The 21,320-nt window shown below is 63.4% G+C and overlaps 3 protein-coding genes across 4 annotated transcripts in view; 2 read left to right on the top strand and 1 right to left on the bottom strand.

Moving 5' to 3' along the window:
* The first annotated feature begins 2,130 nt into the window (after positions 1–2,130).
* Positions 2,131–2,757, top strand: ASCL5 (achaete-scute family bHLH transcription factor 5). The gene has a single exon (XM_024130582.2). It carries the CDS (start codon positions 2,131–2,133, stop codon positions 2,653–2,655), a length of 525 nt encoding a protein of 174 aa, XP_023986350.1. The 3' UTR covers positions 2,656–2,757.
* Positions 2,758–4,005: 1,248 nt separating this feature from the next.
* The window catches only part of CACNA1S (calcium voltage-gated channel subunit alpha1 S), a 67,538-nt gene continuing 50,223 nt past the window's right edge, over positions 4,006–21,320 (top strand). The window contains exons 1-5 of the mRNA XM_024130616.3: positions 4,006–4,277; positions 5,863–5,968; positions 18,054–18,193; positions 20,169–20,311; positions 20,449–20,601. Coding sequence (XP_023986384.1) covers positions 4,126–4,277; positions 5,863–5,968; positions 18,054–18,193; positions 20,169–20,311; positions 20,449–20,601 — 694 coding nt within the window. The 5' untranslated portion in view covers positions 4,006–4,125. The remainder of the gene's footprint in view (positions 4,278–5,862; positions 5,969–18,053; positions 18,194–20,168; positions 20,312–20,448; positions 20,602–21,320) is intronic.
* Positions 13,511–17,677, bottom strand: LOC114484836 (actin-binding protein WASF1-like). 2 transcript variants are annotated; one of them, XM_028483857.1, is made up of 3 exons: positions 16,894–17,677; positions 15,265–15,440; positions 13,511–15,001 (listed from the first exon to the last, which is right to left on the bottom strand). In XM_028483857.1, the coding sequence occupies exons 1-3, from the start codon at positions 16,922–16,924 to the stop codon at positions 14,585–14,587; spliced, it is 624 nt and encodes a 207-aa protein (XP_028339658.1). In that variant the 5' UTR covers positions 16,925–17,677; the 3' UTR covers positions 13,511–14,584. The 2 variants fall into 2 exon arrangements, 1 of the variants encoding a protein (XP_028339658.1); XR_003678200.1 differs by having other exon boundaries at positions 13,511–14,842; positions 15,265–17,677.

Genomic DNA, 21,320 nt, shown 5'->3' with positions numbered 1-21,320 from the left:
GCCTGCGCGTCCGGAGCCTGTGCTCCGCAACGGGAGAGGCCGCGACAGTGAGAGGCCCGCGTACCGCAAAATATATATATATATATATATCTTTAGATGTAAATAAGCTTCTGACCACAATCAAATTATATTTAAATAATTAAGTCAAATATGAATAGACAGGGATCATGCAGGAGAGGGGAGTCTGGATCCCATATTTTTATAAAACAAAAGCGCTGATAGCAAATAATTCTGAGCACTCGTTACACGCCCAGCACCGGGCGAGGGACGGAGGGGCACCACCTAAGAGTGGGAGGAAGCCCTGCCTTCCAGTGGTTCGCTGTCTGGTTGAAGACTCAGAAAGCACAGCCTGGAAAGTCTGTGTTGGGGGCTGGAGAACTCAGGCAACCAGCCTGGGGTGGGACTGGGGGCGGCAGAGAGGCCCCCATGACCCGCCTGGCCCGCGTCAGCCAAGGGTGAGGTCAGGAATGGGCGGAGCGGCCGGAGCCGAGCGGTGTTCGGAAGAGATTTTCTAGAAGCGTCCCTTGGAGGACACTTCCCTTCAAAGGGGAGCCCTCGGAGGCTGTGGAGCCGGGAGGGGTATGTGACTTTGTCCTGCAGCCTCACGCAGTCTTTCGGGGGCAGCGCTTTGAACGCTGCTGATTCTTCCCGGTCTCCGTTCGGCGTGGAGGGCAGAGCTAGCTGGGAACAGACTGGGACCCGCATAAAGGACAGAGAGGAGAAGGTGCAGGAGACTCTCGGGAATGTCAGGCGCAGAGCCGGCCCTTCTGTCAGGTAGAAGGCTTGGCCCGGCACCTGAGGCCCCGCTGCCCCCTCACTGTGCACGTGGGCTGCAGCACCCACTCGCTTGCTCACTCAGGGAACCCTGAGACCCCCGTGGAGGGCAGTGTGGCAAGTGCAAGACGGCCTCGACGGGACCTGGACACGCGGGGAGGGGGCGGGCGGGTCAGGGAGAGTGCCTAGAGGACATGACACCCAAGTGGAATCTGATAACCGCGGGGGAGAGCAGCTGGTGGCACTGAAATGCAAACCAGGCCAATTACTTCTAAAATAAGAGCATCCTGGAGTCTGGGGAAGGGCTGTGTGTGGCTTGGTCCCACCCCCTACCAGCCCAGCTTCCTGTCTCATCCTCCGCCCCAGTTATTCAGCGAGCATTTGTGCAGACTCTCTAGCCTGCCAGGCTCTGCCCACACGCAGCTGAAACCAGGAACATCTCCCCCCACCCGCCCCCCGAGGACTGGGGCGCAGAGAGCTTTGGTGGTGCCACTCCACACGGGAGGGCTCTGAAAGTCCTGGCCACGTGCGGGTTCCCCTGAACCAAAGATGCATTGCCTTCAGTAAAGAGTCCGACCCTTACTTGCCTTATGGCTGCCGCTGGGGTTTCTACCGCCGACTCAGTAAGCAGGCCCGGAGCCTCCAGATGTGAGGCCCGGGCAGGTGCGAGTGACCAGACTTGTTCCTCAAAGGAAATGACATCGCTGGGACCTTGTATAAGGCAGGCCCTGGAGGAGGCGTCCTCATTCAGTATTCGTCTCCTGGGAGGGATGTTTTAATTATCTCCATACTGGAAACTGTGGCTCAGAGAGGGCACCCAAGCATTAAGGGGTGAACCGGGGTTTGAACCCTGCTCTGCGTGTATGTCTTCTGTAGCCCGCTGCCTCCCCTCGTGATGCTGTACAGTCGCGTTGGAGGGTGGGGTGACACAAAGGAGCCCACGATGCAGCGAGGCCTTTCCTCATTGATATGTTCACCCTCTTCTTTAGAGACGGTACCCGGGACCCTCTCCTGCGCGGCGCACAGCCCGGGGACCCCGAGGGCCGCGAGGACCAAGACCCTGGCGCGGGGCCCGCTGGAGCCGCGGGGCTGCGCCCTGGGAAGGCCCGCAACCTCCCCGCCTCCCCGCCGGCTGCTCTGAGACGTGCCCGCGGAGCCTCTGCAGAGGCCTCACGGCCCGCCGCGACGGCTCGCCTTAGGGGGACCTCGGAGCCCGCTCCCGGAGCGAGAAGAAGCCCGGGCCAGTCCGGCCGCCCGGCGCCGCGGCTGGCGATGTGACTCGCTCCGCGGGCAGGGCGCGCACACCCCGCGTCGGGGCGATTCGGGCACGCTCCGGGTGCGGCTCCGCGCGGCACCATGAACGACGACTTCTGCCGGGCGCTGGCGGCCCCCGGCTGCCGGCCGCTGGGCATCGGGCCCCCGCCCCGGCCGGCGACCCCGGCCCGCGCCGAGCCTCTGGGCGCCGTGCCCTTCCTGCTGTGCCCGGCCGCCGCCCGGCCGCCCTACTGCGACGCCTACGCGGCCGCGTTCCCCGGCGCGCCCCTCCCGGGCGCCCTGGGCGCCTGCGACCGCCCCTTCGAGCCCGCCTTCATGCAGAAGCGCAACGAGCGCGAGCGCCAGCGCGTCCGCTGCGTCAACCAGGGCTACGCGCGCCTCCGCGGCCACCTGCCCGGCGCCCCGGCCGAGAAGCGGCTCAGCAAGGTGGAGACCCTGCGCGCCGCCATCCGCTACATCAAGCACCTGCAGGAACTGATCAGCGCCGCCCCCGACGGCCCCGGGCCCCGCGAGCCCCGCGGGCCCCCCTCCCTGGCGCCCGACGCGTCCGCGCCCTCCCGCCGTGCTTCCTCGCCCTTCTTCGGGTCGGAGGACTGCAGCCACTGACCGGGCTGGGGCCGCCCGGGCTCGGGGCGCTCAGGCGTCCGCGGCACCCTCCCTCCGCCAGCGCCACCCCGGCCCCGTCCCTTCCGGCGGGGGGACGGGGGCGGGGACGAGGGGCGCGAGAGAGGCCAGAGCGGCTGTCGGGGGGCGGCGAGGGCGCGCGCCCCGTCCATGCCGACCCCCCCCGGGGTCGGGCTCCGGCTGGGCCTCAGCCCCGCGCCGGGGAAGGTCGGAGGCGCCCGGTCGTGGCGGTGGCGTCCTCCGTGGCCACGGGCGCAGCCCAGGAGGCGAGTCTGCTGTGGTCCGCACGCCACGCCCCTGCTCTCCACGAGATGGCCTCAGACGCCAGCGTCCGCTTCGGGGGCTTGCTTGTCACCCCCCGCCACCCCCCAGAGGAGCCCAGAGGGAGAGGCGCAGGCCAGACTCAGCGCGCGCTCAGCCCAGGAGGCGGCGGAGCGTGTGCGTTGGTGGCGCCCTCTGGCTTCCTTAGCGGAGGGCCTTACCCACCCCACGCCCCAGTGTGGCCCTTTCCTCCCCGCCCTCCCCCGGGGTGGGGGAGCACTGCCTGTTCCCCCCTCAGACTGTACTCTGTGGCCGTGGGGACCGCACGGGTGCACCGGCGCTGTGTTTGCACGACGGGGCTAAATAAAGACGTTGGGTTTTGTCATTCCCGGGTCCTTGTCCGCCTTCCCTTCCCTGGCGCCCCGTCTCCTTCCCACTCAAGCACTTGCCTCCAGGGCGTGTGGGGTGTTCTGTTAGCTCATGCATTCAGCTAGCATCTACAGAGAGCTTAGTACATGGCGGGGGCAGTGTGGAGAGGGCCCAGAGGCCCAGAGATAGACACCGCCCCTTGCACAGCTCGGGCAGGCTGGGGGGGTGGGGAGAAAGGTGGGCACACCCAGGAGCCCCCCACGGGGCGTAGGCACGGGGTGAGGGTGGAGGATCTTGGCCTGACGGCGGCAGGTAGAGATGTGAGGGAGGGCTGTGGACTCCCGCTGAGCTGGACCACCCAGCACCCTTTCTGGACAGTGTCATAGGCCTGCCGGGAGGGGTGGGTTGAACGTGGACACCAAGGAGCTAGTCTGAAGCTTGAGGCTCCACGGCGCTTCATGAGCTCTCCGTCGCACCGGCCTGGAGCCGTCCGTGCTGTCTCTGTCTGCCCAGCCCAGACCCGTGTGTGAGCCCCCGGCCCCACCCCCAGCCTCCCGGGGGACATACCGGGCTGTCACTGGCTGGGCTGGGGAGGAATGACAGCTGCCTGGCCGCGGGTGCGCGGCCGGGCAGCAGAGAGCCCGCGGAGGCTAATTTTACTCGCTGGGAGCGGGGCGGGCGATCCCCGCCGCGCCCCGGCTGGCTCAGCAGGGCAGGCTCGCCCAGGGGCTCAGCCGCCCAGTCCCCAAGGCGGGGGCACTGGCGACTCGGGGAGGAGAGGGCAGCGGGCGGGGGGCAGGAGAGGCTGGGGCTCCGGGAGCCATGGAGCCGTCCCCGCCGCAGGATGAGGGCCTGCGGAAGAAACAGCCGAAGAAGCCCGTTCCCGAGGCCCTGCCCAGGCCGCCCCGGGCCTTGTTCTGCTTGACTCTCCAGAACCCCGTGAGGAAGGCCTGCATCAGCATCGTGGAATGGAGGTATCCTTCAGGGCCCAGGGGCCGCACGGAGAGTGTGTGTGTGTGTGTGCGCGCGCGTGTCCTGGGAGGGGAGGAGCGGGGCTCACAGATCACAGGCTTTGGGGGCCGGAGACCGGGGCCTGGCCCGAGCTGGGAGCCTTTGGGAAGGAAGCCCTCAACAGGGGGAACCGGCGGGGCTTCCAGGGCCCGGGGCTGAGGCCCAGGTCCTGGAGGCAGCCTGGGTGCCTCTGCAGTGTCTCTGGAAGGTGCTGGAAGGTGTGCCCAAACCCCCAGTGCCCAGCGTCGAGGGCTCCTCTCAGCCTCCCTGGGCTATGGGACAGGGCTGGGGTGGGGGAGGCGACAGCAGGCCGGGTGGGGAGGAGAGATGGGCCTGCACCGAGCTCCGCTGCGAACAGCAGGCCTGGGTGGGAGGCCCCACGTGGGCACAAGGACGGGAGCCCCCTTCTATGTTGGCATTAGCTCTGCGAGGAAGGATGATGAAAATTTCCAGCTTATCTGGGGAAGACAGGAAGGAGACGCAGAGAGGGGAGGCCATTGTCAAGTGGGCGCTGAGTGAGCTGCTCGGGAATATTTGAAATACTTCTGAAGGGCTTTGGAAGACCAGGCTCCCACCAGCTGTTCCCTAGAAGAAAGGAGAGTAAGGGAGCTGCAGGGACAAGGAAAACCCAGGCGGAGCTGGGAGATCTGGGTAGGGGTCGGCCCTGCCCCGACGCGGCACCCGGGAGCCTGGAGCCCTCCTCTGTGTGGGGGGCGGGGGCAGACTTCCCCACCCGTCTGTCTCTCTCGCCGGCATCCTGTCCCCTCTCCAGTCCTCTGCCCCGAGGCCGCCTCTCTTCACACCGCAGAGGAAGGTGGCTGGAAGGGCATGGGGTCTCCCTTTAGCCATCTGTACAGGGGGTCCCCCAACCACGCACGAAGAGCTCGGCCCTCCCCGCTTCTCCCCCTCAGTGCCCTCCACACCCGCCCTCTCATGGGCGGCCTCCCCGGAGGCTGTGCTGCTCCCCGGCAAAGCCAGGGAGCCTGGCGGGAGTGCCCTCCGGAAAACGGCTGGCAGGGCCTGTGCGGGTGGGCGCGCGGCCCTGCGGCCACGGGTGCCGTCGGTTACCGTCGGCTACCGTCCCCTCCTCAGGCCGCAGAGTCCAGGTTCCATCCCTCCCGGCCCGCTTCCCGGGGGTGCTCAGCCCAGGCCGCAGCAGCCCCAGCCTCCCTTGCTGATTCTGTGAGGACGCCGCGGGGTGTCTGGCCGTGGCTCCGCGGAGCGGGGAGAGCGTTGGTCGGTGGAGCAGGGGTTGGGGGGGTAGGTACTGAGACGGGGGCTTAAGACTCCCCGGGCCTGGAGGCTGAGTAGCCCCCAGCCGGGAGCCAGAGCCTCGTGGTCCCAAAGCGTCTCGGCGGACGCTCCCTGTTGGAGGAGAGGGAGGCGGGTGCCCCGCAGGAGGCTGGCCCCGTCTGTGCCCTGCAGGAGGGCAACGTGGGCCCATCAGCCTGGCCGTGTAGACAGTCCAGACAGACCCCCAGCGCGCTCTTCCCCTTAATCCCACGAATCCCACGCCTCACTCGAGGGCTCTCCTTAACCCTGCACCAGACCCTTCGAGACCATCATCTTACTCACCATCTTTGCCAACTGTGTGGCCCTGGCCGTGTACCTACCCATGCCGGAGGATGACAGCAGCGCTCTGAACCTCGGCCTGGTAAGAGGGCTCTTCCCTTCCTCCTGCCGGCCTGCCGCCCAGGCTGCGGGCTGGGAGGTGCTGCTGGAGCTACAGCCCCCAAGGGTACGACCCCGTGTCCCCACCACCTGCAGGACTGGCTGAGTGGCTCCGAGCTTTGCCGGGAAACCTGGCCGGGCTGGATTCCATCCTATCAGCACCGGGCAAGTTCCCGCTGTGCCAGGGGCGCTGTGCTGAGCTCCTTACGAGAGTAAGCCATGTCCTCCTCACCAGAGCCCCTAAACGAGTCCCATTTGACAGATGTGGAAACTGAGGCTTTGTAAGGCCAACGATGGGGGCTGAATGCTGAGTTCCCTTCCCTGGTTGTAACCCGGAAGGATCGTGCTTCTGTGGAGCTTGCCTCTCCGGGATGGTTTGACGGAGAGGGAGCACGTGTGTTAGAGCCACACTCTCCTCACCCCGTCACCAGTAACAAGTCCACAGGCCAGAAAAGGCCGCGGCTGGAAGGGGTTTTCCAGAATCAGGCTGTCCTGGCTCCCCTCCCCACCTCACTGTTTACGGATGAGGAAGCTGAGGCTTAGGGGGCGTAAAAGACGGACTTACCCAAGAGCTAGATCATAATAAAATGCTTGGTGTTTGTTAAGTGCTTATTAGATGCCAGGTTCTGTGCTAAATAGTCTACGTTATTGTCTTTTTCGCTTCCCGTAACTGCCCCCATGAAGTCAGTGACGTTATTAGACCCATTACAAGACAAGGAAACTGAGGCTCAGGGGGTCACCCCCATGCACGCATCTTCTCACAGGGTCTCAGACGCAGGGCTCTGACTTTCAGACCTGGCCTGGATAGCTGTGCCACCAACGTGGTGACAGTATGAGGGCCCCTGGGGAAGCCCCTGGAGGCGCTGTTCTCGGGCATTTCCCAGGCTCCTGAGGGGCCAGGCCGATGGACCCGCCCTTTCAGCACGCTTCTCCTGCACTAACTCTGCGGGGTGGGTGGAAGGAGAACAGTCCGCATGCGTCCAGGGCCTGAAAGGATGGCATTTATTTCTGCCTCTGCGTTGCGCTGGTTTCCATAGGAATCTATCTTGAGCTGCGGAGAAGCTGGGATTCTAAGTGTGTGCTTGGCTCTAAGTGGAAAAGCTCGGAGAGTGGGATCCAAAGCAGGCAGGCCCTGCGGTGAGGCAGGCGGGGAAGGTGCTCCTTGGAGCCTGGGCCCCATGAGGCGGGTCCCTTGTCTATGCTCTGGAATCCAGGGGGGCCCTGCATCCACTCCACCCTTTAGGAGTTCATATCGGGGGCCTCGGTTCCATTTCAACTCCTTGAGAAGTTGCCTATTTTGGAAAGAAACTCCACCCTCCTTGAAGGTGTAGAATCAGACTTTAGTGGCTATGTCGCCTGCCATCTTGAAACAAAACGGCTGCCCTAAAAAGTTCACACGGTGCTGTGTGCTTACCTTTGGCCTGTGGGCTGAGTGACGGAGTCTTGGGTAAGTTCTAGGGCTCGTAGAGACAGGGTGATGAGTTCCCTGACAGAACCGGACCGGAAACCTTCCCAAAGTAACGACCATCACGTCAAAGGTCAGAGCTGGGTGGGTCATTGCTCATCAGTGAGGGACCCTTTGTTGTGACGCCCAGAGAGGGCAGGTGATACTCAAGGTCGCGCAGCCAGCTCCTAGCTGAGGCCTCCCCGCTTCTACTTGTAGTTATATGCTGATCTCCACACAAGCCAGCAAGAGGGAAGGGAGGGCAGTTAGAGCAGGAGGGAGGGAGATGGGGGCTTTCTCTCTTCCTCGCCCTATTGGCCGCTTTGTAGGAATCTGAGGAAGGTCTGGGACCCCCCGCCCCCAGTCATCCAACAGAACCATGGTTGGGAGAAGGGAGGCCCAAGGACCCACTCTGCACTAACTTTCTTACTTATTTAACAAATATTTGTCGTATGCCCGTTACATGCCTGGCACGTGAACCAAACAGACGTAATCCCCACCTTGGCGGAGATTAATTCATCCAATCAATCAAACAAGCAGTTAAAATGAGATGGGAAACATGCAGGGTCTGGGTGCACTTGGACGCTGTCCTGGAGGAGAACCTGAGTGAGACGGGGGCGTCAGGGTGGCCCCAGCGGGTGGCATGTCTGACCTGAGACTGGGGGGCAGGGCCGGCTTCACGGGGTGTGACCTGCACTCGGGAGGGCCCTGCGCTCAGGGGGTGATGCTCTGGGGTCGTGGCATCGAAACATCTGATAATTTCATCTTTGAGTCCATGGTTTGTAAGTGAAGTTCAACGGGGACGGGGCACGGGGCCGTGGCTCACTCGTGGTCCTGCCTTCTGTCACTTCCCACCCCTCCCCTGTCTCTGAGGACAGACTCTCAGCTCAGTCCCCTGGGAGGCCACCTGGCAGAGCCTGGGCGCGGTCCTGGGAGCATCGGGGTTGGCACACGCGCCCTTTGGTGTGTCAGGACAGCCACGGCGGTGGCTGTCCCCAGCCTGGGCTGACAGCACCGTGGCCCATTCAGAGAGGGCCCCGCAGGGTCTGGCTTCCGGGCCCCCGCCCCCCCGGTGCTCAGTGTCTCCTTGGGGGAGGCCTGTCCACCTTGGGTGGAGGCACTGGGCCCGTGTGAAGGGCCAGGGCATGGCTGGGGGCGGCCTGTGCGCCGGGTCACGGAGGGGAGGTGCTTGGGAGGGTCTGCACCCTCCCCGAAACACTAAATAGGCCATAAACCCCACCATGATAGGCCGACAAAGGGGGCGTGGAAGGAAGGCGTTTTAGCGCCTTCAACGGCGCAGGTCGTGAACAGGCGCTGTGTGCTTGCATATCCTTGCATATCTTGCACCGGGCCGGCCCCTCCCGGAGCGGGTTCCGGATGAGGGGGGCGCGTGGAGGAGACGCTGTCGCAGCCTGGCAGGAGGAAAGCTCTGGTGAGGGCGCCACGTGGGCAAAGGGCTGGGGGCACGAGGTAGAGAGATGGGCTGGGATTTGGAGCACCTCTCAGGCCATCAGGTAGAGCGGGGGGTGGGGGTGGGGGTGGGGGGGGCGGAAGCAGGGAAAGTGGCGTCCAGTGGAACTGGGGCCCAGGTGACGGTGAAGACGGAGAAGCGGGAGATTTAGGATCTGTGGACTCGGTGCCTGATGGGTGTGGGGACGGATCATGGGGGAGGGGAGGAAGAAGGCGAGGGTGACACTTGAGTTTCAGAGGGGGTGACGGAGCAGATGGTGGTATCGCTTTCCAAGACAGGCGTTCCTGGGGGAGGAGCAGGCTGGACTGGGGGAGGGGGATGGCGAGGTCAACCAGGTGCAGAGGCCTGCGTCCACCCAGCACGTAGATTTGCAGGTCTGAGCACTGGGTGACAGAAGCTCCCTCATTTTGGGTGACTGCGGACTAGCTGGCGTGAAGGGGGAAAGGTCAAGGAGCAAGAAAGGCTTACCCACAGGGGCCTGGTGTGCAGACTCGAGGCAGCTGGCACCCTCGCTCGTGGGAGGGAAGCCTCGACACCTGTCCTGGGAACACTCTCCCCTGGGGGGCAGGGGGCCCCTCCGGGAGCTTTTTCCTCCTCCTCCTCCTCCCCCGCCAGCTCTCAGTGAGGCTGAAAGCTGCATCAGCCTGGCTGGAGAAGCCGATGGTGGTTCAGACAATGGGCTCTGGAGCTACGGCTGTGTGATCTTGGGCAAGTTCCTTAACTTCTCTGTGCCCTCAGTTCCCTCACTCGTAAAATGGGGATAACACCGTAAAGTTCAGAGAAGGTTCTGGATGGGTCAAGCCCTTATAAATTATGCCACGTTGTCTATTGACACAAGGAATCTTTATCATGCGGGGGTCACAGTGCCTCGGCGTGGGCTCCGCAGCCACAAAGCCCCCGGTCACAGAGACCCTGGGTCGTTCCAGAGTCAAAGGGTATAATCCCTAGCAGCTATGACCAAAGGATTATTTCAGACAAAAAATTCTCCTTCACCCCGCCCACCATCTGTCCCCAATCTCTTTAACCCTTCTCCTCTCCTTCCAACATCCACCTCATCTGAAGGGCTTTCCTGACCCCGCCCCCGGCCCATCCTCCAGCCAATCACCATCCTCGTCATCCTCAGCTGTCGGGCACCCGCCCCATGCCAGGCGCTGCTCGGATGCTCTCAGTGCGTTATCCCCCTGAATGCCCACCGCGGCCTCACAAGGCAGCACTATTGTATTTCTCACTTTTACAGATGAATAAACTGAGGCACAGCGCATGCCCAGTGGACTCCGCGGGCAGACCTGTACCCTCGGTGGGGCATTGGGTGTGGCTCCCTGGACATCAGAAGGGGACACAGGAGGAGAGTGGCCTCTGCTTCCCTGGGGAGTGGCCTGGGGGGGCCGGGTCCCGGGACAGCAGGTCCCGGCCCCTCCCTGCGTGAGACCCCACTTTCTCCTGACTGTGGAGGTGCTGCCCGTCCAGGCCAGGACAGATGCTGAGATCCAGCCCCACCCCCACTTGCCCCACAGAGCAGGCTGCTTTAGGCCTGCAGGACCAGTGGCTAACACAGCTGTCCCAGGATCCTGCCAGCTGAGTGGAGGCTGGGGACACCGGTCACAAAGGGGCACCATGGGTCAGGGAAGCAGGCGGATGGAATAGACCCTGAGCTGCCCCGGGGCCAGCGAAGGGCAGGGAGGTGAAGGCTGAGACCGGCACGCAGGGCTACCTGCTCCCTGAGGCCTGAAGGAGCCCTGCTCCTGGGGGACCCCCTGACTGAATTAATTAAAGGAAACCTTTGGGAGGGTCTCCATTCCAGCCTGGGCCAGCCTGAGGGGACCCACGTGGAAAAACAACAGCAGTGACCAGAGTTACCAGTTCTTGGGACAGGCTAGAAATGATCTGTCTATCATTTCGCCCACACACTAAAAGTAAAAACTGATTAAAATATAGAAGGAACGCATGTCAGAGGTTAATTCAACGTGTAAGAGAACAAGGAGGAGGGTAGAGTTGGCTCAAGGAGAATTTGAGAAACAGGAATCTATGCTGCTGGAGAGAAAGTGAGTATTGCCTGCCGGGTGGCATACTGAGCTAGCTGCAGGCAATGAGAGTGTGTCCGTGGGATGACGCTTTCTATCAGGCGGAGACCCTTTGTGTCTCCACTGGCAGAATCCTGAGACTCGGACAAAGGTACAGCCCCCAGGTCAGTGGTTTTCAGGGCGGGGCAGGGGAGGGGCAGTGGGCGGGGCCTGGAACTTGGGGAGGAGCCTGTGTCCTGAGCGCCGCGAGCATCTAGAGGGCAGAGGCGGCCGGGGGTGCTGCTACACCTCCCCCACCCCCGCAACTCACAGGACAGCCCCGCTCCTGCCAACAAAGAGCTGTCCACCCCAAACACGGGGTGTGCTGAGGCTGAGAAACCCGCCCTAGGCAACGGAAGACCTGTTAGCGAAGGTTCCAACAAGGACACGGTGCCTGATCTCCGAGTTCCCTCCGGGGCCTCCCTCCCTCCCGCCCTCCCAAGCCCGCCTGCCCTCAGACCGCAGCCCCTGCACATTCCTGGGGCTCCGGTTGCTGCCGTCTAAGCCTCTGGCATCCAGGGCGCTGTCTTTTTTTAGGGTCCGGAATGTGCCTGCTGAGGCCACAGCCCACTCCGCCTCCCCTAGGCAGGACCCCGGTTCTGGCCTGGCCCGTCAGAGACCCCGGACTTGCAGGGCACAGGCGTCCAAGCCGGGCCCACCGGACAAGCTTCTGGCAAAATGACAGGAAAGCCTGGCTTTTAGGCCCCGCTCGGAGCCTGCCCTCTCCCACCGAGGGGACTCAGAGGCCCCCACCCTCACCCGCACCCCTCACCCCGGGCACCGCGTAGGCACCGAGTCGGTGGACGAACAAAGCCTTCAGAGACGCCCTGAGCGCTTGGGCCAAGCCGGTGGGTCTCGGGGGAGCCCTGGCAAAGCACGGGCCTTCAATCAGCCACAGCGCCTCTGGCTGACTGTGGTGGCCGCTTTCTCCAGGCCGTGAGCCCCAGCGCCCTCCTCCGTGCCTGGGTGAGCAGGGGGCTGCCCTCCCAGGGCCGTCACGGAGACGAGCGTCTGGCAGGCACGCGGGGATGGCTGAGTAGGTGGCCGTTCTGTCCCCTCTCTGCCCTCCCAGTGCTCCTAGCCCACAGCCAAGCCCCTCTGAGCCCAGGCCTGGGGGGCGAGGGACAGGATCCGCTGAGCCCCTCCAGGGGCCCCTGGGTGCCCTTTCTCCCCCTCCCAGCACGGCGTGGTAGAGGCCGCGGACCCTGGAGTCGCATTACGGCCCTGCCACTCAGAAGCGATCCTGGAGGAATTACTTAACCTCTCTGTGGTTCAGTTTCCTCATCTGCTAAATGGGGGTAAGAGCCCCCCTCAGGGTCCCTGTGAGGGCGAACCGTGTGTGTGTGGCTAGGACGGGGCCTGGCACACAAGCTTAATGACCCAGAGCTGTTGTCTCCACGATTACCCAAGACAGTACCATCGCCCACCCTCTCCCAGGTGGGCTCCCCGCTCTCCCTCCTCCGCCGTCACCACGCCACCCCAGGCGAACAGGCTCCTCCTCTGTGACCCTCAGCTCCGCTGGCTCCCTTGTCTGGACTTTCCCGCACGCCTGACCCGCCCGGACCCGTGGGAGCTGGTCTCCTTGCGGGAAGAGAAGCGGAAGGCAGGGTGGTGGAGAAGCCCGCTCAGACCGCATCCATTTGAGCGAGAGTTCACCGGGATAAATATAGCCACTTCCCTCACTCCAACAGGTCATTTTCCAGACCTGGAGGCTCAGGTGCTCATGCAGACAGATGCCAGGGCCCGGGACACCTGTGGGCGGCGCGGTCACAGGACGCCAGGCCGGCTTCCCCGAGACGCTGTGGGCCGAATCGGGGCAGGTGGGCCGGAGCCCCACTCCCCTCCAAGCCCCACCTCCCTCAGCTGCACGTGGGAAAAGCAGCAGAGCAGGGGTGAAGCTCAACCCACCACTGGGGTGCCCAAGAAGTACCATCTTTATTCCTAGAAACCAACTTTGTTTGGGTCCTAAGCCCACATCCCTCTGGGATGGAGAGAACTTCAGTCAGGGCTGTTCTCCGGTCACATCCTGCTGCCCCAGCCCCGGGTCTCAGGCAGCACCAAGAAGCAGGGGCTGTAGGGCCTCGTCCAGCCGGGCCGAGGCCACGTTGTTCTGGCCATATGGTTCCCCAGGCCACCGTCCACGTTCGGGAAGTTCAGGAAGCAGGAGTCCTTGGCGAGCCTGGACGCTGCTTTCTCGGGGGTCCTCAGGGCCCTCTCCCAGACCCAGCCACATCTTCAGGGTGCTACGAGGAAGCAGGCCCAAGGTCGATCCACCCTTGAACCTCCAAACCCTGGGGTGAGTCTCTGTTTTGCTGGGGAGACGCCTCCACCGTGCCTCCCACACCAGGGTCGGGCCTCAGGAAACCACCATCCGGGACCTGCTTCCAAACCTCTCCTGAGGCACAGGGCCCAGCATCTGCTTAAGGGGCGAGACAGGGGATGCCTCCAGGAGGGAAACAGTCACTGACCTGTAAAAGCATCTCATAGCAGCGGTGCCCGCCAGCCTGCTCCGGGCGCTGGCTGTGAGGACCTCCACGCCCCCAACCCCCCACCCCCACCCCCCGCCGCCCCGCTACAAGCACCAGCTCCCTGTCCCTCAGCCACACCCACTTGGCTCATTGAAGCAGACGTGCCTTAAAGAGTTAACAAATAGAGTGGAATGCCACTCCCCCCACCCCCAGTAACATTTGTGTCCTAACAGGTCACAGCGCCTTGAGCCTAAGGAAGGAGCCTCAGCCCTGGGATGGGTCTGCCTCCTTCCCAGGACCTGTGACCACAGCTGCCTGGCTACCCTGCAGCCCTGCCCCGACCAGCCCCTTAGGGTCCTTCTGTGGACGCTGCAGATGCCAGAGCCCTCCAAGGGGCTGCCGGGGGCTGGGAGGCTGGGGCCCAGGCCAGCTGTCGGGCAAGGCCCAGTGCCTGGGGCAGGAGTGCGGCCCCTCTGCGGTCCCACAGGGAGACTGAGGCCAAGCAGGCCCCCTGGAGGGAGCCCAGCCCACTCCCACCCCCTCCCCACAGAGCCCGGGGCCTGCCAGGGTGGGTGAGCAGTCGGGCCAGGGTGGCTGACCCCTGGAGAGGGAGGACTCAGCCCGAAAATAGAGGCAGTGAGAGGGGGAGACGCAGCCTGAGCCCTGCTGTTTTCGGCCCAGGACTTTGGGAGGGTCTGGCTCCAGCGCCTCCAGAAGGAGGTGCAAGGCCTGTGGGTCAGGGTCACGTACCAGGCCCACCTCCGGCCAAGCGTGGCCCCAGGGGCCCAGTGAGAGGCCTGTCTGTGGGGGGACGTCTGGTAATTAAGGTCCTTCCTTCTAGGGGAGCTGGTATCGGAGCCTCGCCTCAGAGACGGACAGGCTTATGGTCCTCCCTCGAGGTCGGGGGGCCGGGGGGGCCGGGGCAGGCATGTCCTCCCTGCTCTGGAGCCAGAGCCTGGGGTCTAGCGTCCCTTCTCAGGAATAGAGATCGCGAGGCCACCCCTGCTTTTGAGGGATGTGGCGGCAGAGGTTAAATTTTCCGTCGTGTATTCATTCAACAAACATTTCTGGAGCACCTACTGTGTGCCAGGCAGTACTGTGTGCCCCAGAGCAGAGCTCCGCAGACAATCCGTGAGGAGAGACCAGTTTGTTACTGTTAAATGTCATCCAGCCGCGGGCTGACCAGCTGCCCTCCCACGCGGGACCACGTCGCGGCCTGTGCCGTCTCTGATCCACCCACGTGCTTGGAGGTTGTGGCACGTCGCTCTGATGGTTCCCAAGTGCTGCTTCTTAGAGCCTCTACGTCGCTCGTCCCAGGGTGACAGCAGAGGACCAGCGCCAGGGACACCGACACATCAGACACCCATGTGGCCGGCGTGGTTCTAGACGCTGGTGACACAGCAAAGGCTCTGGACTGTACATTCGGGTCGGGGGGGACAGTCAAAGGAAGGAGGGAAACAGAGCTTGGCAAGCAGTGACAGCTGCTGACAAAGAACCCAAGCAGGGGAAGGAGACAGCCCGGGGGAGGAGGAGGGGTCCGGAGGGCCTCGGGGGCAACTTCGGAGTTGGGGTCCTAAAGAAAGAAGACAGCAGCCGTGGGGCTCTCTGGGAGGGACCTTCCAGGCGGGGGGAAGAGCAAGGGTGAAAGCCCTGAGCCCCAGAGCTCTTCGGGGCTGGGAGGGGAGCCGTGCCCGGGGTGAGCCTCAGAATTGCCTGGTGGGCTGGGGCGTCCCGCCACCAGCCTCCCCTTAGCCGCCCCCAACAGAGACTCAGGGAAGCTGCCCGCGGGTGCCCCTGGCCCCCGCCCAACTCCCATCGCCGCCGGGGGAAGGTCACCTCTTCTGTCCTGTGGCAGAGAAAGCAGGGGCCCGCTCGTGGTCTCGGGGGGCTGCAGCTGGGCGGAGGCGGGTGGAGAGCAGCACAGTGGTACGGGCACCGCGGGACACACAGGACGAGCTCGCCCTGGGGGCTCAGAGGGGCCTGGGCAGATGGGAGGTCTGCTGGGGGCGGACCTGGGCACACAGGCAGAGCGGCCGCTGTGAGCAGGGCGCCGGGGCCCGGGCATCACGCGGGGGCCGTCAGGGCTCGTGCAGGCCGGGGAGGCGTGGGGACACAGGCCGTGCGAGTCTGGGGGACAGGCCGGCCGGCGCAGAGTGCAGAGAGGCCTGGGCTGGGTGGGCGGAGGTCGCCGGGGCAGAGCGACGGGAGGGGTCCGGAAAGGGCCCAAGTGTCCCCACTGGGCAGCTCGGTGCCATTGGCCAAGACGGAGGCCCCTCGGAGGAGCAGGCTCTGGGGCAGGGAGTGCCTGGCTGGGTTAGAGGCGGGCGGGACGGAGCCCAGGCCCCCAGACAAGACCTGGGACCACAGCTCCGCGGCGCGGGCAGGCTGTCCGCCCCTGGGCGTGGGGCGGGCCCGGCGAGGCGGACGCTCCCGCACACCGGTCTCCTGTCCTCCCCGATTCTGGCAGGCAGCAATCGTCAGCTCTGTTTTACAGACGAGGAAACTGAGCTGCCGAGAGAGCCCCCATGCCTGCTTCTCTCTGCCCGCTGGAGGGGGAGCCTAAGGAAGCGGGGATGGGAGGGAGGCTGGGGGCTTGGGAAGGCTGGCGACGTGGCTCTCGGACAGACAGACGGCGCCGCCCGCGCCCTCCAGGGAAAGAGCCCCGGCCGGAGGGGCTTGGGGGCCCCCAGGGTGACAGCGGTGGCACAGTTTCTGTAGCACAGGAAGGAACACGTCCTCCTGCCTCTCCTGGGGCGGGGCGATGGGGGGCGCACGCAGGGCTCCCACGCAGAGTGCTCTGATTCCAGGCGCTCCAGGGTCGGGCCCGGGGAGCCATCGGGCCGCAGGACCTGCGGGACCCCAGGGCCCTCGACAAGCTCCCTGGGAGCCAGGCGGCAGCAGGACAGGCAGGGGCAGGTGCGGGCGGCCCTCCCGGGTACGTGGCCGGCCGCCCGGCCTGTGAGCACGGCAACTATTTTGGGTCCTGTTTTCCCTCCCCTCAAGCCCGTTTCTGCCTTGCCCCTGGGGTGGCAGCCACTTGGGCATATTTAAACACTGACTCAGCTGCACCCTACTCCTCCCGTCTCTCTCCCAAGGCTGTGTCTGCCTCCCGGGCAGCCTGCCCTGCGGGGAATGGACCCCCGCCCCCCCTCAGCCCCGCCGTGGCCATGCTGCACCCACCCCCTCGCAGGGGCCGCCCGGACGCCCTTGGCAGGGCCTCTCCGCGGAGCCGTTGCCCCGATTCCCACCGGCGGCCCTACACAGGCCCTTGAATGGAACGGTGCTGCTTTGCATTCTAACCCTACCTTACTGTTTTCTGGAGGAAGGAGGAAGCGTTGGAATTACAAGATGGGGGAAGGAATTAGGGTCCAGGTTAAGGAAAGCAGGCTTAGCCCATATATGCCTCAGTATCCCCCCCGCAAAATACAAAGGGAGATCTTGCTTTCAGGAGAATGCTCTGAATACCAGGTTGGGAGGGTTCTGGGACCAGATCCATAGTAAAGAGCCGCTGGCGACCTCTTCCCTGGCTTTCCACATCCACCCACTCGGACGCTAAAGTAAATTCTCTTCCAGGTCACTAGCGGGGTGGCCCCAATACAGTGATGGCTCCGCAGTGTGCTGGCCCGGTGGGGGCGGGCTTTCTGGGGTGGGGGTGGGTGACTGACGGTGACACGGGCTTGGGTAGTGAGGGCCAGAGGACGGTGGTCCAGTTCTCTCTACGTGCTCCTGTGGTCCTGCAGGGCTGCAGCCCGGGCCTGGGCGGGGCGGGCTTGGTGGGGGGGTGTCGCTGGTGAGGGCGCGTGGGCAGAGCTCTCAGAAGCCGCCAGCCCGGCTGGGATGGCTGCAAGGACGGCGGCGTCAGCCTGGAGCTCTGACAGAGTGACCTGCTTCTCCAGAAATAGCTCTCTCCTGGGCCCAGAGGACAGGGCAGGGTGACCGGGCCAGGATGGGGGGCTGAGAGAGCCGGCCTACAGGGGAGGGCCCAGAGGAGTGGGCAAGGCCTTCCGCAGGGGGCGCTAAGCCGAAGCCCTTGGCCTCCGGCCTGTGGGGCCTCGTCCAGGCACAGTGACCCCCGACCCCCACCCGGCGTGATGGTGCGCGTGCCCTTTAAGCGGCTGCCCGCAGGCCGCAGCGGGTGTGGGCAGCTGTGGGGGGGGGGGCCGGGGGTTACAGAAAAGTACATGAGACGTAAGCCCCTGACCAGCCACGAGGCCCGGCTGGAGTCCCGAGGACTGCCCCCCGCCTCCTACCGTGAGTCCTCGCCATGAGGGAGGAGAAAGCCGCCCAAACAGGAGCCATCTGGGGGCCTTCTCTCTGGGGGCTGCCCTGACCGTTCATTTATTCGTCCGGTTCTAGGCCTGAGAAGTGAAGTCATTAAAAAAAAAAAAATAGCAAAAATCCCCACACCTCGTGAAGTTTATACTGTAGTGAGTAAGCTAGGAAATGAACCCGATGGAAATATATACGGCATTTTCAGCTAGGGATCAGCTAAGAAGGCAAAGTGGGAGGAGGAGCACGAGAGGGCAGAGGCCCCCTGGGGAGGGACCACCCGCCCAGGGAGGGAGCTGGCGGCTGGAGCTGGGCGCGGAGGTGGGGGCCCGTGGCGTGACTGCCTCGCCCCACAGGAGAAGCTGGAGTACTTCTTCCTCATCATCTTCTCCATCGAGGCCGCCACGAAGATCATCGCCTACGGCTTCCTGTTCCACCAGGATGCCTACCTGCGCAGCGGCTGGAACGTGCTGGACTTCACCATCGTCTTCCTGGGGTGAGTGAGGCCTGGGGGGGGCGTTGCTCAGCGGGGGCCCGGGGGCAGGCGCAGCAGCGCAGGGGTGTGGGCCGGGGGCAGCGGGGGCGCCCACGGGTCGCACCCTCCCCAGCCGGGCACCGCCAGTCTCCTTATTCTCTCTCTCGCTCTCTTTTTTTAGAATAAATTTATTTATTTATTTTTGGCTGCGTTGGGTCTTCGTGGCGGTGCGCGGGCTTCTCATCGCCGTGGCTTCTCTTGTTGTGGAGCACGGGCTCTAGGCGCGCGGGCTTCCGTAGTTGTGGCCCGCGGGCTCAGTAGTTGTGGCGCACGGGCTTAGTTGCTCCGCGGCATGTGGGATCTTCCCGGACCGGGGCTCGAACCCGTGTCCCCTGCATGGGCAGGCGGATTCTTAACCACTGCGCCACCAGGGAAGTCCCTCCTTATTCTCTTCACACAAAACTGGAAACGTGTGAGTGGCTCCAGTGCCCAGCACCTTCTGGACGTTCATAAATTTCTCATGCTTTATTATCACCTGTTCATTTATTCCATGGACCTGTGTCGAGCGCCTGTTATTTGGGTCCATGAGAACAGACGTTTAATAACCTGTGTGAGCCTGCTCGGGCTGCCATAACAAGATGCCACAGACGGGGGCGCGGAGACCACAAAAATGTATTTTCTGACTGTTCTGGAGGCTGGAAGTCCGAGATCAAGGTGTGGCCAGGTCTGGATTCTCCTGAGGCCTCCCTCCTTGGCTTGCTGACGGCCACCTTCTCGCGGTGTCCCCGTGTGGTCTTTCCTCCGTCCACACGCACCCTTGGTGTGTGTGCCCAAGTTCCCTCTTCTTCCAAGGACACCAGTCAGGTTGAGTTAGGGCCCGCCTGAACAGCCTCGTTTTCACCGAATCACCGCTTTAAAGGTCCTATCTCCAAATACTGCCACATTCTGAGGCCCCAAAAGTTAGGGCTTCAACATATGACTTTGGAGTGGGGGGAGCATGGTTGAGCCCATAACATAAGATTTGGTAGCCACGACCTAATCATAACAGCAGCGTTTATCATACAGTTACTATGTGCTTTACATGTACCATCTCATTTGATTATCCCAACAGTCCTCTTATTTTCTCCATTTAAGGAAGGTAAGGCGCAGAGAAGTCAAGCAACCCACCCAAAGTCACACAGCCAGCCAGTGCCAGTGCCAGGATTTAAACCGAGGCACTCTTGCTCCAGAGGCTGCTCTCTTAACCCCTAGGCTGCCCTTCCACTCAATAAAAATTATATCGCCTGTCTACTAATTGCCCAGTGCTGCTTTAGGAGCAACAGGGAAAAGAGAATCCTGTGAATCAGCTTCTGCCCTTGACAGGCTGCCTGGCTGGAGGCCACGCGTCTGTGCAGAGCAAGGCCACACGGCGCACCGTTGTTTCACACGCGGTGCGGCCCAGGGGGGGCCCAGATGTCAACAGAGGATCCATAAAAAGGACTCGAGATAGACCTCAAAGGATAATGGCAATCTGAGTAGACTGAGAGCGGGAAGGGCCATAAAGGGGCTTTGTCAGAAATGCAGTGAAGGAGAGCCCGGGGGAGAACCAGCTCCGGGCTCTCTCCTCCGCGTTCCCCCTTCCTCCGACCGCGAGCGTGGGCTGCCGGCTCCCTCCACCCACCACGGGGTGTGCTCGGCCCCCGGCCTGACCGTAGCTGCCCGCGGCACCAGCATCTCAGCCCCCGTCAGCACCCAGGGTGGCCATCACAGATGGACCCAACACTCTTCTTACTGAGCCTGAACACGGCCTCGGGAGTTTTTCTAGACTTCCCCAGACGGGCGTCCCCAAACCAGAGCTAGCGGCTGATGAGCTGTACCTTCCCGCCTGCCCCCGCGTCTTTCCACCGGTACCTTGAGCGTGGATGGCACGCGGGGCCCCTGACCCCTGACCCCTGACCCCTGGGGCAGAGGCTTAGCCGACCACTGGGCCGTCTTCTCTCCCTCTTGTCCTCCTCAGCGTCTTCACCGTGATCCTGGAGCAGGTCAACGTCATCCAGAGCAACACAGCCCCGATGAGCAGCAAAGGCGCGGGCTTGGACGTCAAGGCTCTGAGGGCCTTCCGCGTGCTCAGGCCGCTCCGGCTGGTGTCCGGGGTGCCCAGTGGGTGGCAGACCCCCTCCCCCTCGCCCCAGTTCCGGGCCCCCTCCTCCCTCGGTGTCCCAGAGGCTCCGAGGGAGGGCCAGGAGACCAAGGCGGGGGGCTAAGTCCTCCTTCTCCCCCTGCCCCGCGCCCCGCAGGCCTGCAGGTGGTCCTCAACTCCATCGTCAAGGCCACGCTGCCCCTGTTCCACATCGCTCTGCTGGTGCTTTTCATGGTCATCATCTACGCCATCATCGGGCTGGAGCTGTTCAAGGGCAAGATGCACAAGACCTGCTACTTCATCGGGACGGGTGAGCTTCCCGGGCCGGGGTGTCGCGAAGGTCTGGGCACATCTCGGGGGGGGGGGTTCACCCAGCTGTGGGGAAGCCCCAGGACTAGGTCTTTGCTTCCCCCATCCACGGACCTTGGGGATGGCTTTCTCCTGGACAAGGGAGATTGGGGGGGAAAGCAGCTCTGCTGGGGTCAGGGGGTAAGGGGAGTGAGCGATCAGGTTCTTGCTCTGAAGCACCCCTGCCCCAGATGAGGCCGGTGTCAGTGGGCTTTCTGGCCACTTGTGGATTGGGATGTAGGCTCAGGACCAGCCCGAGTTTCTGTCCGTACTTGCCTTGTAGCTGGAGTCTTAGCTTTAGGCCAGGGCCCACAGGGTGGGGTCTGAATGGGACTCAGAAAGCACCCGAAGGCCGAATGGCCCGTGGTCAGAGATAAGCTACCTTGGGCCCCGGATGAACTTGAGCTACACCTTCTAAGCCAGCATCTCTCAAACTGCTTGCTCTCAGGACCCCTTTGGGGGATTTCCCCGGTGGTCCAGTGGTTAAGACCCCACATTTTTACTGCCGAGGGCGTGGGTTCAATCCCCGGACAGGGAACTAAGATCCCGCGTGCCGTGTGGCCAAAAAAAAAGTTTTAATTAAAAAAAAAAAAAGGACCCCTTTGCACTCTTCAAAATTATTGAGGGTCCCAAAGAGTTTTTTGGGTTTTTTTTTTTGCGGTAGGCGGGCCTCTCACCGTT

The sequence above is a fragment of the Physeter macrocephalus genome, unplaced genomic scaffold, assembly GCF_002837175.3.
Source record: "Physeter macrocephalus isolate SW-GA unplaced genomic scaffold, ASM283717v5 random_81, whole genome shotgun sequence".
NCBI classification, from domain to species: Eukaryota; Metazoa; Chordata; class Mammalia; order Artiodactyla; family Physeteridae; genus Physeter; species Physeter macrocephalus.
The sequence above is the reverse complement of the archived record's forward strand: the minus strand, read 5'-3'. Positions and strand labels throughout refer to the sequence as shown.